The following is a 14,836-nucleotide window of genomic DNA, read 5'->3' on the forward strand; positions in this document are numbered from 1 at the left end:
ATGCGCTATCCATCCGTGAGATGCTATGTCCATCCATGAGATGCTCTGTCCATCCGTGAGATGCTCTGTCCATCCGTGAGATGCACTGTCCATCCGTGAGATGCTCTGTCCATCCGTGAGATGCTCTGTCCATCCGTGAGGTGCTCTGTCCATCCGTGAGATGCACTGTCCATCCGTGAGATGCTCTGTCCATCCGTGAGATGCTCTGTCCATCCGTGAGGTGCTCTGTCCATCCGTGAGATGCACTGTCCATCCGTGAGATGCTCTGTCCATCCGTGAGATGCTCTGTCCATCCGTGAGATGCACTGTCCATCCGTGAGATGCTCTGTCCATCCGTGAGATGCTCTGTCCATCCGTGAGATGTGCTGTCCATCCGTGAGATGCTCTGTCCATCCGTGAGATGCACTGTCCATCCGTGAGATGCTCCGTCCATCCGTGAGATGCTCTGTCCATCCGTGAGATGCACTGTCCATCCGTGAGATGCTCTGTCCATCCGTGAGATGCTCCGTCCATCCGTGAGATGCACTGTCTATCCTTGAGGTGCTCTGTCCATCCGTGAGATGTTCTGTCCATCCGTGAGATGCTCTGTCCATCTTTGAGATGTTCTGTCCATCCGTGAGATGCTCTGTCCATCTCTGAGATGTTCTGTCCATCCGTGAGATGAGCTGTCCATCCATGAAATGCTCTTTCCATCTCTGAGATGCGCTGTCCATCCATGAGATGCTCTGTCCATCCGTGAGATGCACTGTCCATCCGTGAGATGCTCTGTCCATCCGTGAGATGCACTGTCCATCCGTGAGATGCTCAGTCCTTCCGTGAGATGTTCTGTCCATCCGTGAGATGCTCTTTCCATCTCTGAGATGTTCTGTCCATCCGTGAGATGAGCTGTCCATCCATGAGATGCTCTGTCCATCTCTGAGATGTTCTGTCCATCCGTGAGATGCTCTGTCCATCTCTGAGATGCTCTGTCCATCTCTGAGATGTTCTGTCCATCCGTGAGATGCTCTGTCCATCTCTGAGATGTTCTGTCCATCCGTGAGATGCTCTGTCCATCTCTGAGATGTTCTGTCCATCCGTGAGATGTTCTGTCCATCTCTGAGATGTTCTGTCCATCCATGAAATGCTCTTTCCATCTCTGAGATGTGCTGTCCATCCATGAGATGCTCTTTCCATCTCTGAGATGCGCTGTCCATCCATGAGATGCGCTGTCCATCCGTGAGATGCGCTGTCCATCCATGAGATGCTCTGTCCATCCGTGAGATGCTCTGTCCATCCGTGAGATGCTCTGTCCATCCATGAGATGCTCTGTCCATCCGTGAGATGCACTGTCCATCCGTGAGATGCTCTGTCCATCCGTGAGATGCTCTGTCCATCCGTGAGATGCTCTGTCCATCCGTGAGATGCGCTATCCATCCGTGAGATGCTCTGTCCATCCGTGAGATGCACTGTCCATCCGTGAGATGCTCTGCCCATCCGTGAGATGCTCTGTCCATCCGTGAGATGCACTGTCCATCCGTGAGATGCTCTGTCCATCCGTGAGATGCTCCGTCCATCCGTGAGATGCACTGTCTATCCTTGAGGTGCTCCGTCCATCCGTGAGATGTTCTGTCCATCCGTGAGATGCTCTGTCCATCTTTGAGATGCTCTGTCCATCCGTGAGATGAGCTGTCCATCCATGAAATGCTCTTTCCATCTCTGAGATGCGCTGTCCATCCATGAGATGCTCTGTCCATCCGTGAGATGCACTGTCCATCCGTGAGATGCTCTGTCCATCCGTGAGATGCACTGTCCATCCCTGAGATGCTCTGTCCTTCCGTGAGATGTTCTGTCCATCCGTGAGATGCTCTTTCCATCTCTGAGATGTTCTGTCCATCCATGAGATGAGCTGTCCATCCATGAGATGCTCTGTCCATCTCTGAGATGTTCTGTCCATCCGTGAGATGCTCTGTCCATCTCTGAGATGCTCTGTCCATCTCTGAGATGTTCTGTCCATCCGTGAGATGCTCTGTCCATCTCTGAGATGTTCTGTCCATCCGTGAGATGCTCTGTCCATCTCTGAGATGTTCTGTCCATCCGTGAGATGTTCTGTCCATCTCTGAGATGTTCTGTCCATCCATGAAATGCTCTTTCCATCTCTGAGATGTGCTGTCCATCCATGAGATGCTCTTTCCATCTCTGAGATGCGCTGTCCATCCATGAGATGCGCTGTCCATCCGTGAGATGCGCTGTCCATCCATGAGATGCTCTGTCCATCCGTGAGATGCTCTGTCCATCCGTGAGATGCTCTGTCCATCCATGAGATGCTCTGTCCATCCGTGAGATTCACTGTCCATCCGTGAGATGCTCTGTCCATCCGTGAGATGCTCTGTCCATCCATGAGATGCTCTGTCCATCCATGAGATGCTCTCTCCATCTGTGAGATGCTCTGTCCATCCGTGAGATGCTCTGTCCATTCATGAGATGCTCTGTCCATCCGTGAGATGCACTGTCCATCCGTGAGATGCTCTGTCCATCCATGAGATGCTCTGTCCATCCGTGAGATGCTCTGTCCATCCGTGAGATGCGCTGTCCAACCATGGTATGTGCTATCCATCCATGACCAGGCTTCAAAGTCACTTATAAAATATGTGGCCTGTGTATTTAAAGAAAAAAAAAAGGTAAGGACTTAGTGAGCAAAGAGGGACTCTAACCCTAAGTCCTTCTAGACTCATTCCCTTTGATTTATTTGTGTATGTATGTATTTATTATTTACTGTGCTGGGTGTGAACCCAAGGTCACGTCTTGCCAAACACCATCAGCTTTATCCCCTTTGGTTATGAGATCTCTATCACAGCTTCTGTAGATGCAGCGTTTTAGAGTGGAAGAAGCTGTAATATGATTTGTTCCCCTGAGTTTTCAGACAGAAGCTGAGGTCTGAACAGTGAAGGAGGAGCCTCGGGCAGCTTGAGGATGTGACCCCATTCTTGAATGCCATCTGTCCCCTCAAAACCCTGCTTTAAACTGTAGCATTCCAACAAGACCCCTACCAAATGCCACTACTAAGCTCAAGATCTTAGAATGATGGCTTCGTTACTGCTAACAGCCAAAGTTCAGTGTTGATTTATTGCCTGAACCCCACAAAGTGTCTCATCTAGCCCTGTTGTCTTGTTACTTTGTACAGTGATTCACATAGGAACAGACTGTGCAGTTCAGTATGATACCGGGTGTTGGATGAGGGAATCAAAGTTTTTAGTTAGAAAAAATTCAAACCCCCACAGCATGGAAGTTAGGGTGGGGTAAATTACGGTGGCTCTCAGGACACTCCCAGACATCAAATGAGGACCTCAAACACAGCAGCCCTGGTGAAGGGGACTCAGAGACAAAACAGAGAGCTGGGGTGTCAAGAGAGGATGACCTTTGCGCTGGGGGGCAGGGCAGGTGGACCAGCAGCACTGGCAGCCAAGCCCTATCTCCTGTACATGACAAAGAAAGACTTTCCAATTTGATGAAGCTAGGCACTTGAGTTGGGGAGATGACCCCATATTACCTGGTTGTACTGTGTTATGGGGGTTCTGAAAAATCCAAGAGGATGCAGGAAGGTCAGAGTCAGAAATAGACTTGTGGCAAGGCAGGCAGAGGACGGAATGGCTGCGGGCAGCCCCTGGAAGCCAGACTCATCCTTAAGATGCCAGCGTAGACTCCAACGCCTTTGACCAGGACTATGAGAATCACCTTTATACAATGTTTGCTGTTTTTGTTGGGGAAAGGTTGACTTTGGCTCACGGATTTAGAAGGCTACATCCGATGTGCTGGAGAATGCATGGGCCAGTTCACATCACGCAGGCTGGGAAGGCAAAGGAGATGCTGCCAGCCATTTGGCTCTTTCCTTTCACCTCTTCCATCCTGGCCGACAGCGACTGGAAACTTGGTGTCCTCAGCAGCGGCGAACCTCTCGCTGAGCAGAGGCTGTCCTGTGCATTCCTGAGCGACACCTTCAGTGTTGTGTGCTATTGGGGTGTTAGGGAGCATATCAGCAGTGTCAAGTACAAGTGGCTGATGAAGCCCCTCAGAGGCACAACAAATGAAAGAGAGCTGGAAGGTTAATTCCAGCCAGCATGAGGCAAGGCCAGTGTTTGAGGGGCGCGTCAGCGAAAGGGAAAATCACAACAGCTCTGGCCCTAAGTACATGGAACATTTTTTCTACTTTTCTGGCCTTTTGTTTTCCTGCCTTGGAGCGCTCGGTTCATCAGCCCATTTGTTGATTTGGATTTGGGTTATTGAGTTTTTGTATTTTTATTTTTTTATTTTAGGTATTAATCCCCTGCCAGATGTATAGTTGGCAAAGGTTTTCTCCCCCTTCGTAGCTGCCCCTGCTGTCTTCTTGCCTGTACAGAAGCCTTTGGCTTCATACAGCCCTCTTGATCAGTCCAGAAAGCCCTTCCGAGACATATTTTAAAGTGTTTAGCCTATGCATTCCTCTAGCAATTTTAGAGTTCCAGGTCTGACAGTCAGATTTCATGCATTTTAATGGAGTTTTACAAGATAAAAGATATTCTTTTGAAATCATGTTCAAGATTGTGAGGTGTCAGGGAAATGCAGTTAAACATTGCTTTCCAGTTTCATCCCGCCCCTGTGAGAATGTGGGTCAGTAAGAGAACTAATGAAGACAGATATTAGTGACAGTGGGGGCAAGAGGAGCCCTTACACACTGCTGGTGGGAAGGCACACTGGTGTGACCACTGTGGAAATCACTATGCAGGTACCATACACACGCACACACAAATACAAGTACTGGACTTGCGTAAGCAGCTTTAGGGATCTAAGGCCGCTTCCCACAGGTACCTTCCCACAGGTACCTTCCCACAGGCACTTGATCATCCATCTTAATGCCTTCCAGCTGCCAGGATACACGGCCAACCCAGATGCCCATCACAGGACTGATAAGAGTTCCATTCTCAAACCCCCTGCCTGCACGAAGATGTCCACATACATCATGACACACACTGGCCCATACCCATGTGTGACACGCACACAATAGTAAATAATAAAATTGTAAAAAGTATAGTGTGTACACACAATAGAGTTGTATTCAGCAGTAAAGAGGCACAAAATCATGCAAGTAGCAGAAGAGATGGAACTAGGGGTCATCATGTTAAGCAAAGTAAGCATTAATATCACGTTTTCTTTTTGTGTGCAGGATCTAGGGGTGTGTGTGTGTGTGTGTGTGTGTGTGTGTGTGTGTGTTGCAGGGCTAGGGCTTAAACCCAAAGCCTTATACATGTTAGACCAGGACTACTTAGTTACATCCTGACCCTTATTTAAGTTTTCCTTTTCTTTTTTGAGTTGCCTGGGCTGGCCTTGAACTTTCAGTTCTCCCTTCTCAACCTCCTATGTCACTACTATGATTGATTCTGGGTTTTGTCTGGGGCGTGTATGTGTGTGTATGCACAGGAATATGTGTACTTACTTGGAAGCCAGAGATCAGCCTTGGCACTCCATCCACTTTGTCTTACTTCCTGACATTTGCTGACATGAGGCTGGCTGACCAGTGAGCCTCGGGCATCGACCTGTCTGCACGTGTCCAGAGTGGGCATGACAATGCTGCCCGGCTTATTAGCTTGCGTTCTGGGAAGGAACTCAGGTCCTCACACTTACGCAACCATTACGCCCCTGATGGGGCATCTCCCAGCCCTCCACTCTGTCTAAATCTATTTGAGAATGCTCAATTTAGTATTTTAGGTCAATTTCTTGCAGTCATGGAGACTTTGGTAGCCAGCAGAAACCCAGGTCTACTGTCTCCTGCCCTTAAGGCTTAGCATAGTTCCCTAGGTCTTGTTATTATTGCTCTTTTGTTCCTTTCTTTCTGTGTGTTTGTTTTGTTTGGTTGGTTAGTTTTTTGAGACATGATATTTTTGTCATAGTCTTGACTGTCCTGGAACTAGCTTTGTAGAGCAGGCTGACCTTGAACTCACAGAGATCCTCCTGCCTCTGCCTCCCAAATGCTGGGATTTAAGGTGTGCACCCCACACCCACCCTATTCTTTTGTTCTTATGTCTTTAAACAGAGTCTCATGTAGCCAAGACTGGCTTTGAACTCCTGATCCTCCTGCCGCTACCTCAAAAATGCTGTGATTATGTAAACATACCTAACTTGAATTTGCCCTATCTTGAGAGTGGACACATCTCAGCTAATTCTCAATTTCTTAAAACCAAACTGTGTCCCCAGGGTCAGGAGGCCATGCAAACAGAAACACGGGCAAGGAGGATTGGCAGAGCCACGTCTTCCTTTGCTGGGAAGGTGGAAGGCTGAGTAAAGAAGTATCAGATTTTGCGAGATGAGTGTCCACGACAGCATCTTACATCTTTCTGGTCCTTATTTCCCAATAGAGGAAGTGGACTGTCCAATGAGAGGTACACTGGTATAAACCATTGTACCATTCTCCAGGTCCCGAAGATGTGAATGAAGCTGCTACCATGGTTACTGCTTCCTTGGGGAGGGGGAGGGAACTGTGAATGTAGTTCTGTATCCTCTGCTTCTGGTCTGCCCCTTGCTCTTAGAGTCATGAGGCCATGTATTTACGGAGCTGGCTCTCATGTGAATAGCAATCACCACCTGTCACCTTGGGCTCATGGAAGGAAGGCAGAGATGACTTTGTCAGTTGATTAAAGTGTTCTCAGCCAACATGTCTGGACAAGTATCCACTTATCTCACACCCAGGGATGATTGTGACCATGGCTACATTGAGACATAATATTGACCTGCTTGTCAACACCACCTCTCATGCTGCCTCTCCATCCTATCCTTGGCCCCATTCTCTTTGTCTTCTCTTTCAGTAGCTCCTGTGTGGATTTGGGGCTTTAATTCAGGCCATCTGCACATGCCTAAGCCTTCCAGAAATGGATAAGGTCCTATTTCTCACCCAGTTCCCAGGAGTCAGAGTTGTGTGCTGTTGGCATCTCTGCTTTGAGACAACAGTGACAGGCGGCCAGGGGCAGGGTGAGAACCTTCCAAATCTCTATCAGCCTTGCCTAACCCATCACGTACCAACACCCAAGTTTAAGTAAAAGCCACATGCGCATCCTCTCCACAGCCACTCAAGCCTGTCCCCAGGCCATGCTGCTTCCTTCACCTCCCCACGATGAGTTCTGAAGGTGGCAAGAACGGAAGGCCCCCGTGTGTGTGTCTGCAGCTGAGCCTAAGCTCCTGGGCGCCCAGCAGAGCAGACTACATTTGATTCCCACCAGCACCGTTCAGCTTGAGATCCCCAAGAACATTTCTGAACTGAAAGAGGAAAGCGAATCCTTTTACATTTCAGGGTTCATCTGTGAAATGGGAGTATGGATGGGGCCTGGTTTCATAGGGGATTTGAGGACTTCATTCATGAAAATCCCTAAAGAGGCCAATCTGCTAGCCCTTAATCCCCTGTGTCTCTAACGAAATGAATGAATGCCTTGCTTAGGGTTTCTGTTGTTGTAATGAAACCAGGGCCAAAGCAACTTGGGGAGGAAAGGGTTTACTCGGCTTACGCGTCCATGTCATTATTTTGTCCCCAAAGGAAGTCAGGACAGGAACTCCAGCAGGGCAGGGACCTGGAGGCAGGAGCTGATGGAGGCCATGGAGGGGTGCTGCTCCCCATGGCTTGCTCAGCCTGCCATCTTGTAGAACCTAGGACCACCAGCCCAGGGATAGCACCACCAGCGATGGACTGGGCCTGTCACCAGTGATCACAAGTTGAGAAAATGCTCTGCAGGCTGGCCCACACCCCGATCTCATGGAGGCATCTTCTCAGTTGGGGTCCCTCCTCTCAGATGACTCTAGTTGTGACAAGTTGACAGAAATCAACTTGTAGCCAGCACAAGGAGTGAATGAATGAATGAGTGATTGCAAATAGAGTCTTTACAAATGTGTTGTATGTGAAACGTTCACATTGAGATTTGATTATTGAAATACAACAGAAGTGAACAGACATCAATTTCAATATAACATTTAAAGTTAGTTATGTGACAACTTCATACATGCATACAAGATTGTATTTTGATCCCCACTCCTTCCCCCAACTCCTCATAAATCAACTCCTCAATCCCTACTCCAATTTCATTTCTTCTTTTTGAAAAATAGCCCACTGAGTCCGGTCTGTGTTGAGCCCAGGCTCCTGTGCAGAGCCATTTCCTGGGGCACGGGCAGCCTGTAAGTCACTCCCTTAAAGAAAACAGACTCCTTCTCTCCTTGCAGTCCATAGTTGTCAAAAGCTCCGTTACTGGGGGAAGGCTTGTGAGCCCTTCTCCCTGCTTGCTGGAATGTACAGAGGGCCACGGCTGTTGTGGGTTCATCGCTACAGTGGCTCTGTTGTACCCAGAAGTGTCACACACACGTGTATCCCAACAGTGTGTGTGGGGGGGGGGAGGTTGAACATGAGTTCAAGGCCACACACCTGTATCCCTACACTGGGGGAATGGACCCTGAGTTCAAGGCCACACACCTGTAGTCCCAACACAGGGCGTGGAGGATCATGAGTTCAAGGGCAACCTGAGCTATCTTGTAAGAGCTTAAGCAAAACAAATCAAACAAAGTACAACTATTTTGGCACCTTATATAAGTGTTTCCCACTATGAAATGCCTTTTAATTCCCCCCAGGACTATACTTTGTTATATGAAGAGGCAAAATATTTTCAACTTCAGCCAATGTTGTTGGAGCTGGAACGATGGAAACAGGACAGAGAAACTGGCCGCTTTTCACGGCCCTGTGAGTGCCTCGTGGTGCGTGTGGCCCCGGACCTTGGAGAAAGGATCACCCTCAGTGGGGACAAGTCCTTGATAGAAGAAGTCTTTCCAGAGATTGGTGATGTGATGTGCAACTCCGTCAATGCAGGCTGGAATCACGACTCCACGCATGTCATCAGGTTCCCACTAAACGGCTACTGTCACCTCAACTCAGTCCAGGTATGTCAGCATACACCGTACGGCACCAGTGACTCTCCTGCAGGGGGCTGAGGAACTGTCATGGGCAGTACTTACATTGGGTTGGTGGTTTCTCAGCATCCATCCCATAAATCCACAAGTCTTTGTTGAGCACCTACTATGTGCCCGATACTATGTGTACCTACTGTGAGAACAGGTGATGCAGAAGAAAACACACAACAGTTCTGTGTTTGTGGAGTTTGTGTCTCAAAAGTGGGTGGGGAGAGACATTAACCACCATAAACCCTGCCCATATAGTAAGAAGAGGGCATCCGGGGCAGTGTTTGTGTTAGTGTTTGTCACTGTAACAAGCACCTGAAAGAAACAACTTCATTTGCTTTGGCTCATGGTCTCAGAGGTGATCACTTGGTTCACATTGGGCTGCAGTGAGGTAAAACATTGTTACCGACAGGTGTGGTAGAGGAGAGTCGCTCACCTTATGGTGACCAGAAAAAAAAAACAGGGCAACAAACAGGAAGTGGCTCTGGCATGATGTGTCCCTCAGAAGTACATCTTCAAGTGAGCTACTTCCTCCAATCAGGCCCTACCTCCTGACAGCCATTCACTGTGAAGCCGTCAGCGGATCAAGGAATTGATTCGGTTCGTGTCCTCAGTGACTGAGTCCACCAGCTGCAGGACAGGCTTTCTCTGCCAGCCTTGTGGAGTGTACTCCATACCCAACCCCTAGTGGTCTGCCAGGCAGAAAGATCAAGTTGTAAGGAGCCCACAGTAGAAGAGCCCTCGGCATGTTGAGTGCTATCAGGAATGTCACTTGAAGGAAAGGAACCAGAATGAGTTTGAATAGTACAGGAGGCTAAGGATGATGGGAGAAGTCATGGTGAGCCTCGGCGAGATTTTCTGCTTTAGTGGGGTTTGGGAGAGAAGCGTTGCGGTGTTTGCTGTTAGGTTCATTCGCTTGTGGGAGGCGAAAGGAAAGCCAGAAGATGAATCTGAACGGAAGAGGAAGCTGCTATAACTTTCTTCTAAAATAAAAACTCCAGGGTCCAAGAATGTAGATCAGTTGGGCTTACCCAGCATGAATTGGGCACTGAGACTGATTTTTAGTACCCCATGAGCTGTGGTGAAAACCTATATAATTCTAACACTTGGGAGGTAGAGGCAAGAGGATCAGAAACTTGAGGTCAGGGCTAGAGAGATAACTCCATGGTTAGGACCACCTGGGTTCAGTACCCAGCATCCACATTGGTTGGCTCACAAGTACCTGCAACTCCAGTCTGATGATCTCTCCTGGCCTCCTTGGATAACTGCACACAAATGATGCACACCCTGACAAGCAGTCGTGTGTGTGTGTGTGTGTGTGTGTGTGTGTGTGTGTGTAAATGAAATAAACACATTCAAGGTCATCTTCAGCTCATTAGCAAGTCCAAGGCCAGCTTTATCTACATTGAGACCCTGTCTTGAAAAAAACAAAACAAAACAAAAAAAACCGAACAGTAGATGATAATAGAGAAGGAGGAGGCAGGTCACCAAGCGATGATCGATGATCTCGGTCTTGGTCTTGGTCTGAGTGTCTCAACTGCTGGTTTCACAAGCTTTTCTGACAGAAGTGAGTAGAACTGTCATGTTCTGTGGTGGAGACACCTTTGGGAGAAGAAAACATGGGGGTGGGATTGATGATTTGGTGCTATGTGCCTTAGATGATTATAGGTGCTGTGTCCATCTTAGCTCAGGGTGCTGAGTATCTGTTCTGCACCCCCCAGCCCTGGGTGTGGCCAGTGGGTCACTGTCTTCTGACAGCAAGCTAGTGTGCCTGCCTTGTGGTGAGGACGCAGAGGCACACCCGAGTCTTCCCCAGAGCCCTGCAACACTGAACGCTATTAGAAGGCAGTAGGCCCCTGCTCTCTTTAGTTGGATCTGGCCCATGACTTTGTTCACTGTGTGGTCATCAGTGGGCTGGGACATAGCTCAGTGGCAAAGTGCTCACCTAGCGAATGCAAGCCCTATCAATATTCCATCCCCAGCACCACTAAGTGCTCTCCAAGAGTTGAAAGGCTAGAAACTCTATGGGATCATGCTGCCTCAGGGAAATTGTCATGCACTGTTTATAATTTTTCAAATGTATGAGCAATTGTCACAGAGCAGAATAGCAGGAAACTCAGAAAAATGAAACCTGCCAGCATGCGGAGGAAGGTACCCAGTCTTACTAGGGTTCCAGAGGGCAACAGTTGCATTCTCATCTTTGTGGATGGTACCCACTGGAGTTATGAGGTGATCGTACACCGCTACACACACACACACACACACACACGCACGCACGCACACTAGGCTGTGTTGTCTCTAAATGCTTGTGAAGCATCAAACTTTTCTCCTCCCATTCACCCTTCCAGGCACCCAGCTGACCAAAGGCAGAGTAAGAAGGTCTCAGCCCCTCCCCTTGTCCAGTGAGCACCTTCTGTCTTCCGTGTGCCTGATGCATTGGCCAGATCATCTGTGGGAGTCTCTCCTGTCCCACCTTCATCACTCATACAGCCCCAAGCCATTCTTGCTTCCCACTCTACCCACCACCAAGAGGCAGACACCTGTCTGTCAGCACACAGAGACAGGGCATCAGATACCTGCAGATATACCCAGTCATTTAGACATTCCTAAAACCAAGGAACTTTGCTATGGACTTCGTGTTTAACCACCCTGTGAGTTAGCTCAGCTGGTAGAGGTGCTTGCCTTTAAGTCTGATGACTTGAGTTCAGTTGCTGGGTCACTCAGTCACACAGAGAGAGAGACAGAGACAGAGAGAGAGAGAGAGAGAGAGAGAGAGAGAGAGAGAGAGAGAGAGAGAATACATATGTAAATAAATAATTGAAAAAAATAGAATGAAAAGCAATGTCTTCCTAAGCAGTTTACGAGGCACTCTAACAAGCACTTGGCCACACGCAGGCCAGCACGGGCCACACCAGATACTCGGCACATTCTGTGTATGGAACTCTGGGCCAGAAGACAACCAGCGTCCATGACGCCCCTGGGGGAAATAAGCATGAGAAAGAGGTTTGTTGCTGTCTAGTGGCTCCTCGTGCTCGGATGTCCTCTCCTAACGGGGCAGAAGATCCTTTCAGAGCACACTGTCACCTGATGGGTTCCATTCCCCCCTCTGCTAGAGTTCTGCCCAGAGCTGTCTGCCACCATTGTATTCACCAGAACTCAGGGACGGTCCCATCACCCTGTCCTTAGTCCCATGAGCGGATGTGCAAAGCGAATTCACCTGCCCCAGCTGAGTACTGTGGAGAGCGCTTGCAACTGTTCTCAGTCCGGGCCTTGTGTGTGAAACACATCCTCGTTTTTTTCCAGTCTCTCCTAGTACATTATTTTACTTCTGTATTCTGTGTAAAAGTTGGTGATAAGAACCGATAATTAAGAAGCTGGAGCCAATGGAGCACAGTGGCAGAGTACTGGCCTAACATGCACAAGATGCTGGCTTCAATTCCTAGCACTGCATTTAATTAATTAATTAGTTAAACTACTAATTAAAATTAGGATTGCCTTGCTTAGTTATAGTTAGGGTTTTGCTTGCTTATTTTGAGCCAGACTCGCACTGTGTAGCCCAGGCTGGTCCCACACTCTTGATCCTCCCGCCCTTGCCTTTCCAAGCGCTGAACGTGACATCACACATGGTCCATGTTATTACTGACAGGTTGAGAGTCAGTTAACAGCATTTCAGTCCACTCAAAACAGAAGAAAGCTGAAGCAAGCTTATCTTTAAAGTTATGGTTTACGGTGTCCCTTTCCTTCAGAGATGTGTGCAGTCTGATTGATTCCTTCAGAGATGTGTGCAGTCTGATTCCTTCAGAGATGTGTGCAGTCTGATTCCTTCAGAGATGTATGCAATCTGATTGATTCCTTCAGAGATGTGTGCAATCTGATTGATTCCTTCAGAGATGTGTGCAGTCTGATTCCTTCAGAGATGTGTGCAGTCTGATTCCTTCAGAGATGTGTGCAGTCTGATTCCTTCAGAGATGTGTGCAGTCTGATTCCTTCAGAGATGTGTGCAGTCTGATTGATTCCTTCTGAGATGTGTGCAGTCTGATTGATTCCTTCAGAGATGTGTGCAGTCTGATTGATTCCTTCAGAGATGTGTGCAGTCTGATTCCTTCAGAGATGTGTGCAGTCTGATTCCTTCAGAGATGTGTGCAGTCTGATTCCTTCAGAGATGTGTGCAGTCTGATTCCTTCAGAGATGTGTGCAGTCTGATTGATTCCTTCAGAGATGTGTGCAGTCTGATTCCTTCAGAGATGTGTGCAGTCTGATTCCTTCAGAGATGTGTGCAGTCTGATTGATTCCTTTAGAGATGTGTGCAGTCTGATTCTCTCCAGTGAACTATCTGTTGGATTGCCAAAGAAACAGAGTGCGCGCAGTTAGCTCCCTGTCTCCCTATCTCGGGGTCACAGGGTGGCTTCCCGTATCCAGGTATCCAGAATACAGATACTAGGGTTTGATACCAGATCCTAGCATTTGACTTGGAAATTAAACAACATTTAATTAAACAGCAGTTAGGCTAAAGGAGACCTTTAAAGTATCTTATTGTTTGTTTGTGGTCCTAGGGGTCAAAACCAGGGCCTTGTGATGCTGGGCAAGCCCTCTCCCACAAGTGACAGCCCCAGCTAGAAATAGCTTAATTTTCTCACGAAAAACCATTGCCTTCATTCTGGAATGTACATGAATTGAGCTTTGGAACGCATCTTTGGTGTGTTTATGTGGCCGATACACTTGCCTTGCCCCTAAGGAGATGTCTGCCTTGTTGTCTTCACAGGTCCTCGAGCGGTTGCAGCAACGAGGATTTGAAATTGTGGGCTCCTGTGGGGGAGGAGTGGACTCGTCCCAGTTCAGTGAATATGTCCTCCGCCGGGAGCTGAGGCGGACACCCCGCGTACCCTCAGTCATCCGGATAAAACAGGAACCACTGGACTAAACAGACATATTTCTTATGCAAAAAGAAAACACACACAACCTAACAGTATGCGAAAAGGAACGTTTGTGTGCAGCTGGGACAGTAAACCAAGCTCTGAAGCTACAATTGAATAAAAGACGTTTCTATGCTCTAGAAATCACACCTGTGTTCATATGGGAACAATTGGAATCATGATATCCTCAAGATGTAAAAAAATATATATAAATATATAAATATATATATATGTCAAAAGGTAGGAAATGCAGAGAGAGAGAGAGAGAGCTACGGTGGGTGCTGCGATGGCCACGCGTGTCCTGGGCCTCTGAGGTCTCTGTCCAGTAAATAAGCCATGCCAGGGAGGACAGAGTCTCCTGATGCTGTCAGTTGCCAACAGTCATGCATTGTTTCTTTCTTCCTTTATCTTTCTTCCGTTTCTTTTCTTTTTTTTTTTTTAAAAAACAAAACACCTCGGCTGGTGTTTCTTTGCAAGTGGAGGTGTCATGTTTCATCAGGCAGGGACCAGGAGGGAATCAAGGACCACTGGAGCACACTGCATGGGACGTACATAGACAGGACATTTGAACTGTGGTTTGTACAGGAGTGGCACTTTTTTGTCCTCCTCATAACCGTGACCTTTCCTTGTTTTTATGCTGATTGTTGATCGTTTGGCAGAGGGGCCAGAGCTATTTCTTGCTAGAGATCTCCAGTTTCAGTCTGCTGCTTTCCTACAGTTTTTTCAGATTTTATAATGTATTAAATACAATAAACTCTGTTTAAAAAATGAGTCCTGTGTAGACCACACATGTTGGGATAGGATGGATTGAGATGAAATTTTTCCTGTTTCCCTGTGTTGGGCGTCAGAAAGAGCTCTTGGCGGCTGGAGCAGCTCTAAAGGCCCACGGACAGATAAGGCTGTGGCCTCTTCTCTTCCAGCTTGGCCAATGCTTCCTGCTTCCCAGGCTTTGTTATTCTGCCTTGTTGAATAAGATAAATCACTTT

At 48.0% G+C, this 14,836-nt stretch overlaps 1 protein-coding gene across 3 annotated transcripts in view; it reads left to right on the forward strand.

Moving 5' to 3' along the window:
- The window catches only part of LOC121443156 (BTB/POZ domain-containing protein KCTD1), a 200,861-nt gene extending 186,240 nt beyond the window's left edge, over window positions 1–14,621 (forward strand). For all 3 annotated transcript variants that reach the window (XM_041644828.1, XM_041644829.1, XM_041644827.1), the window contains exons 4-5: window positions 8,614–8,919; window positions 13,700–14,621. In XM_041644828.1, the coding sequence (XP_041500762.1) occupies window positions 8,614–8,919; window positions 13,700–13,858 (465 nt within the window). In that variant the 3' untranslated portion in view covers window positions 13,859–14,621. The remainder of the gene's footprint in view (window positions 1–8,613; window positions 8,920–13,699) is intronic.
- Window positions 14,622–14,836: the final 215 nt, after the last annotated feature.

This window comes from Microtus oregoni, unplaced genomic scaffold (assembly GCF_018167655.1).
Source record: "Microtus oregoni isolate MIOR12 unplaced genomic scaffold, Mior012 000101F_ref0000407, whole genome shotgun sequence".
Classification (NCBI taxonomy): Eukaryota; Metazoa; Chordata; class Mammalia; order Rodentia; family Cricetidae; genus Microtus; species Microtus oregoni.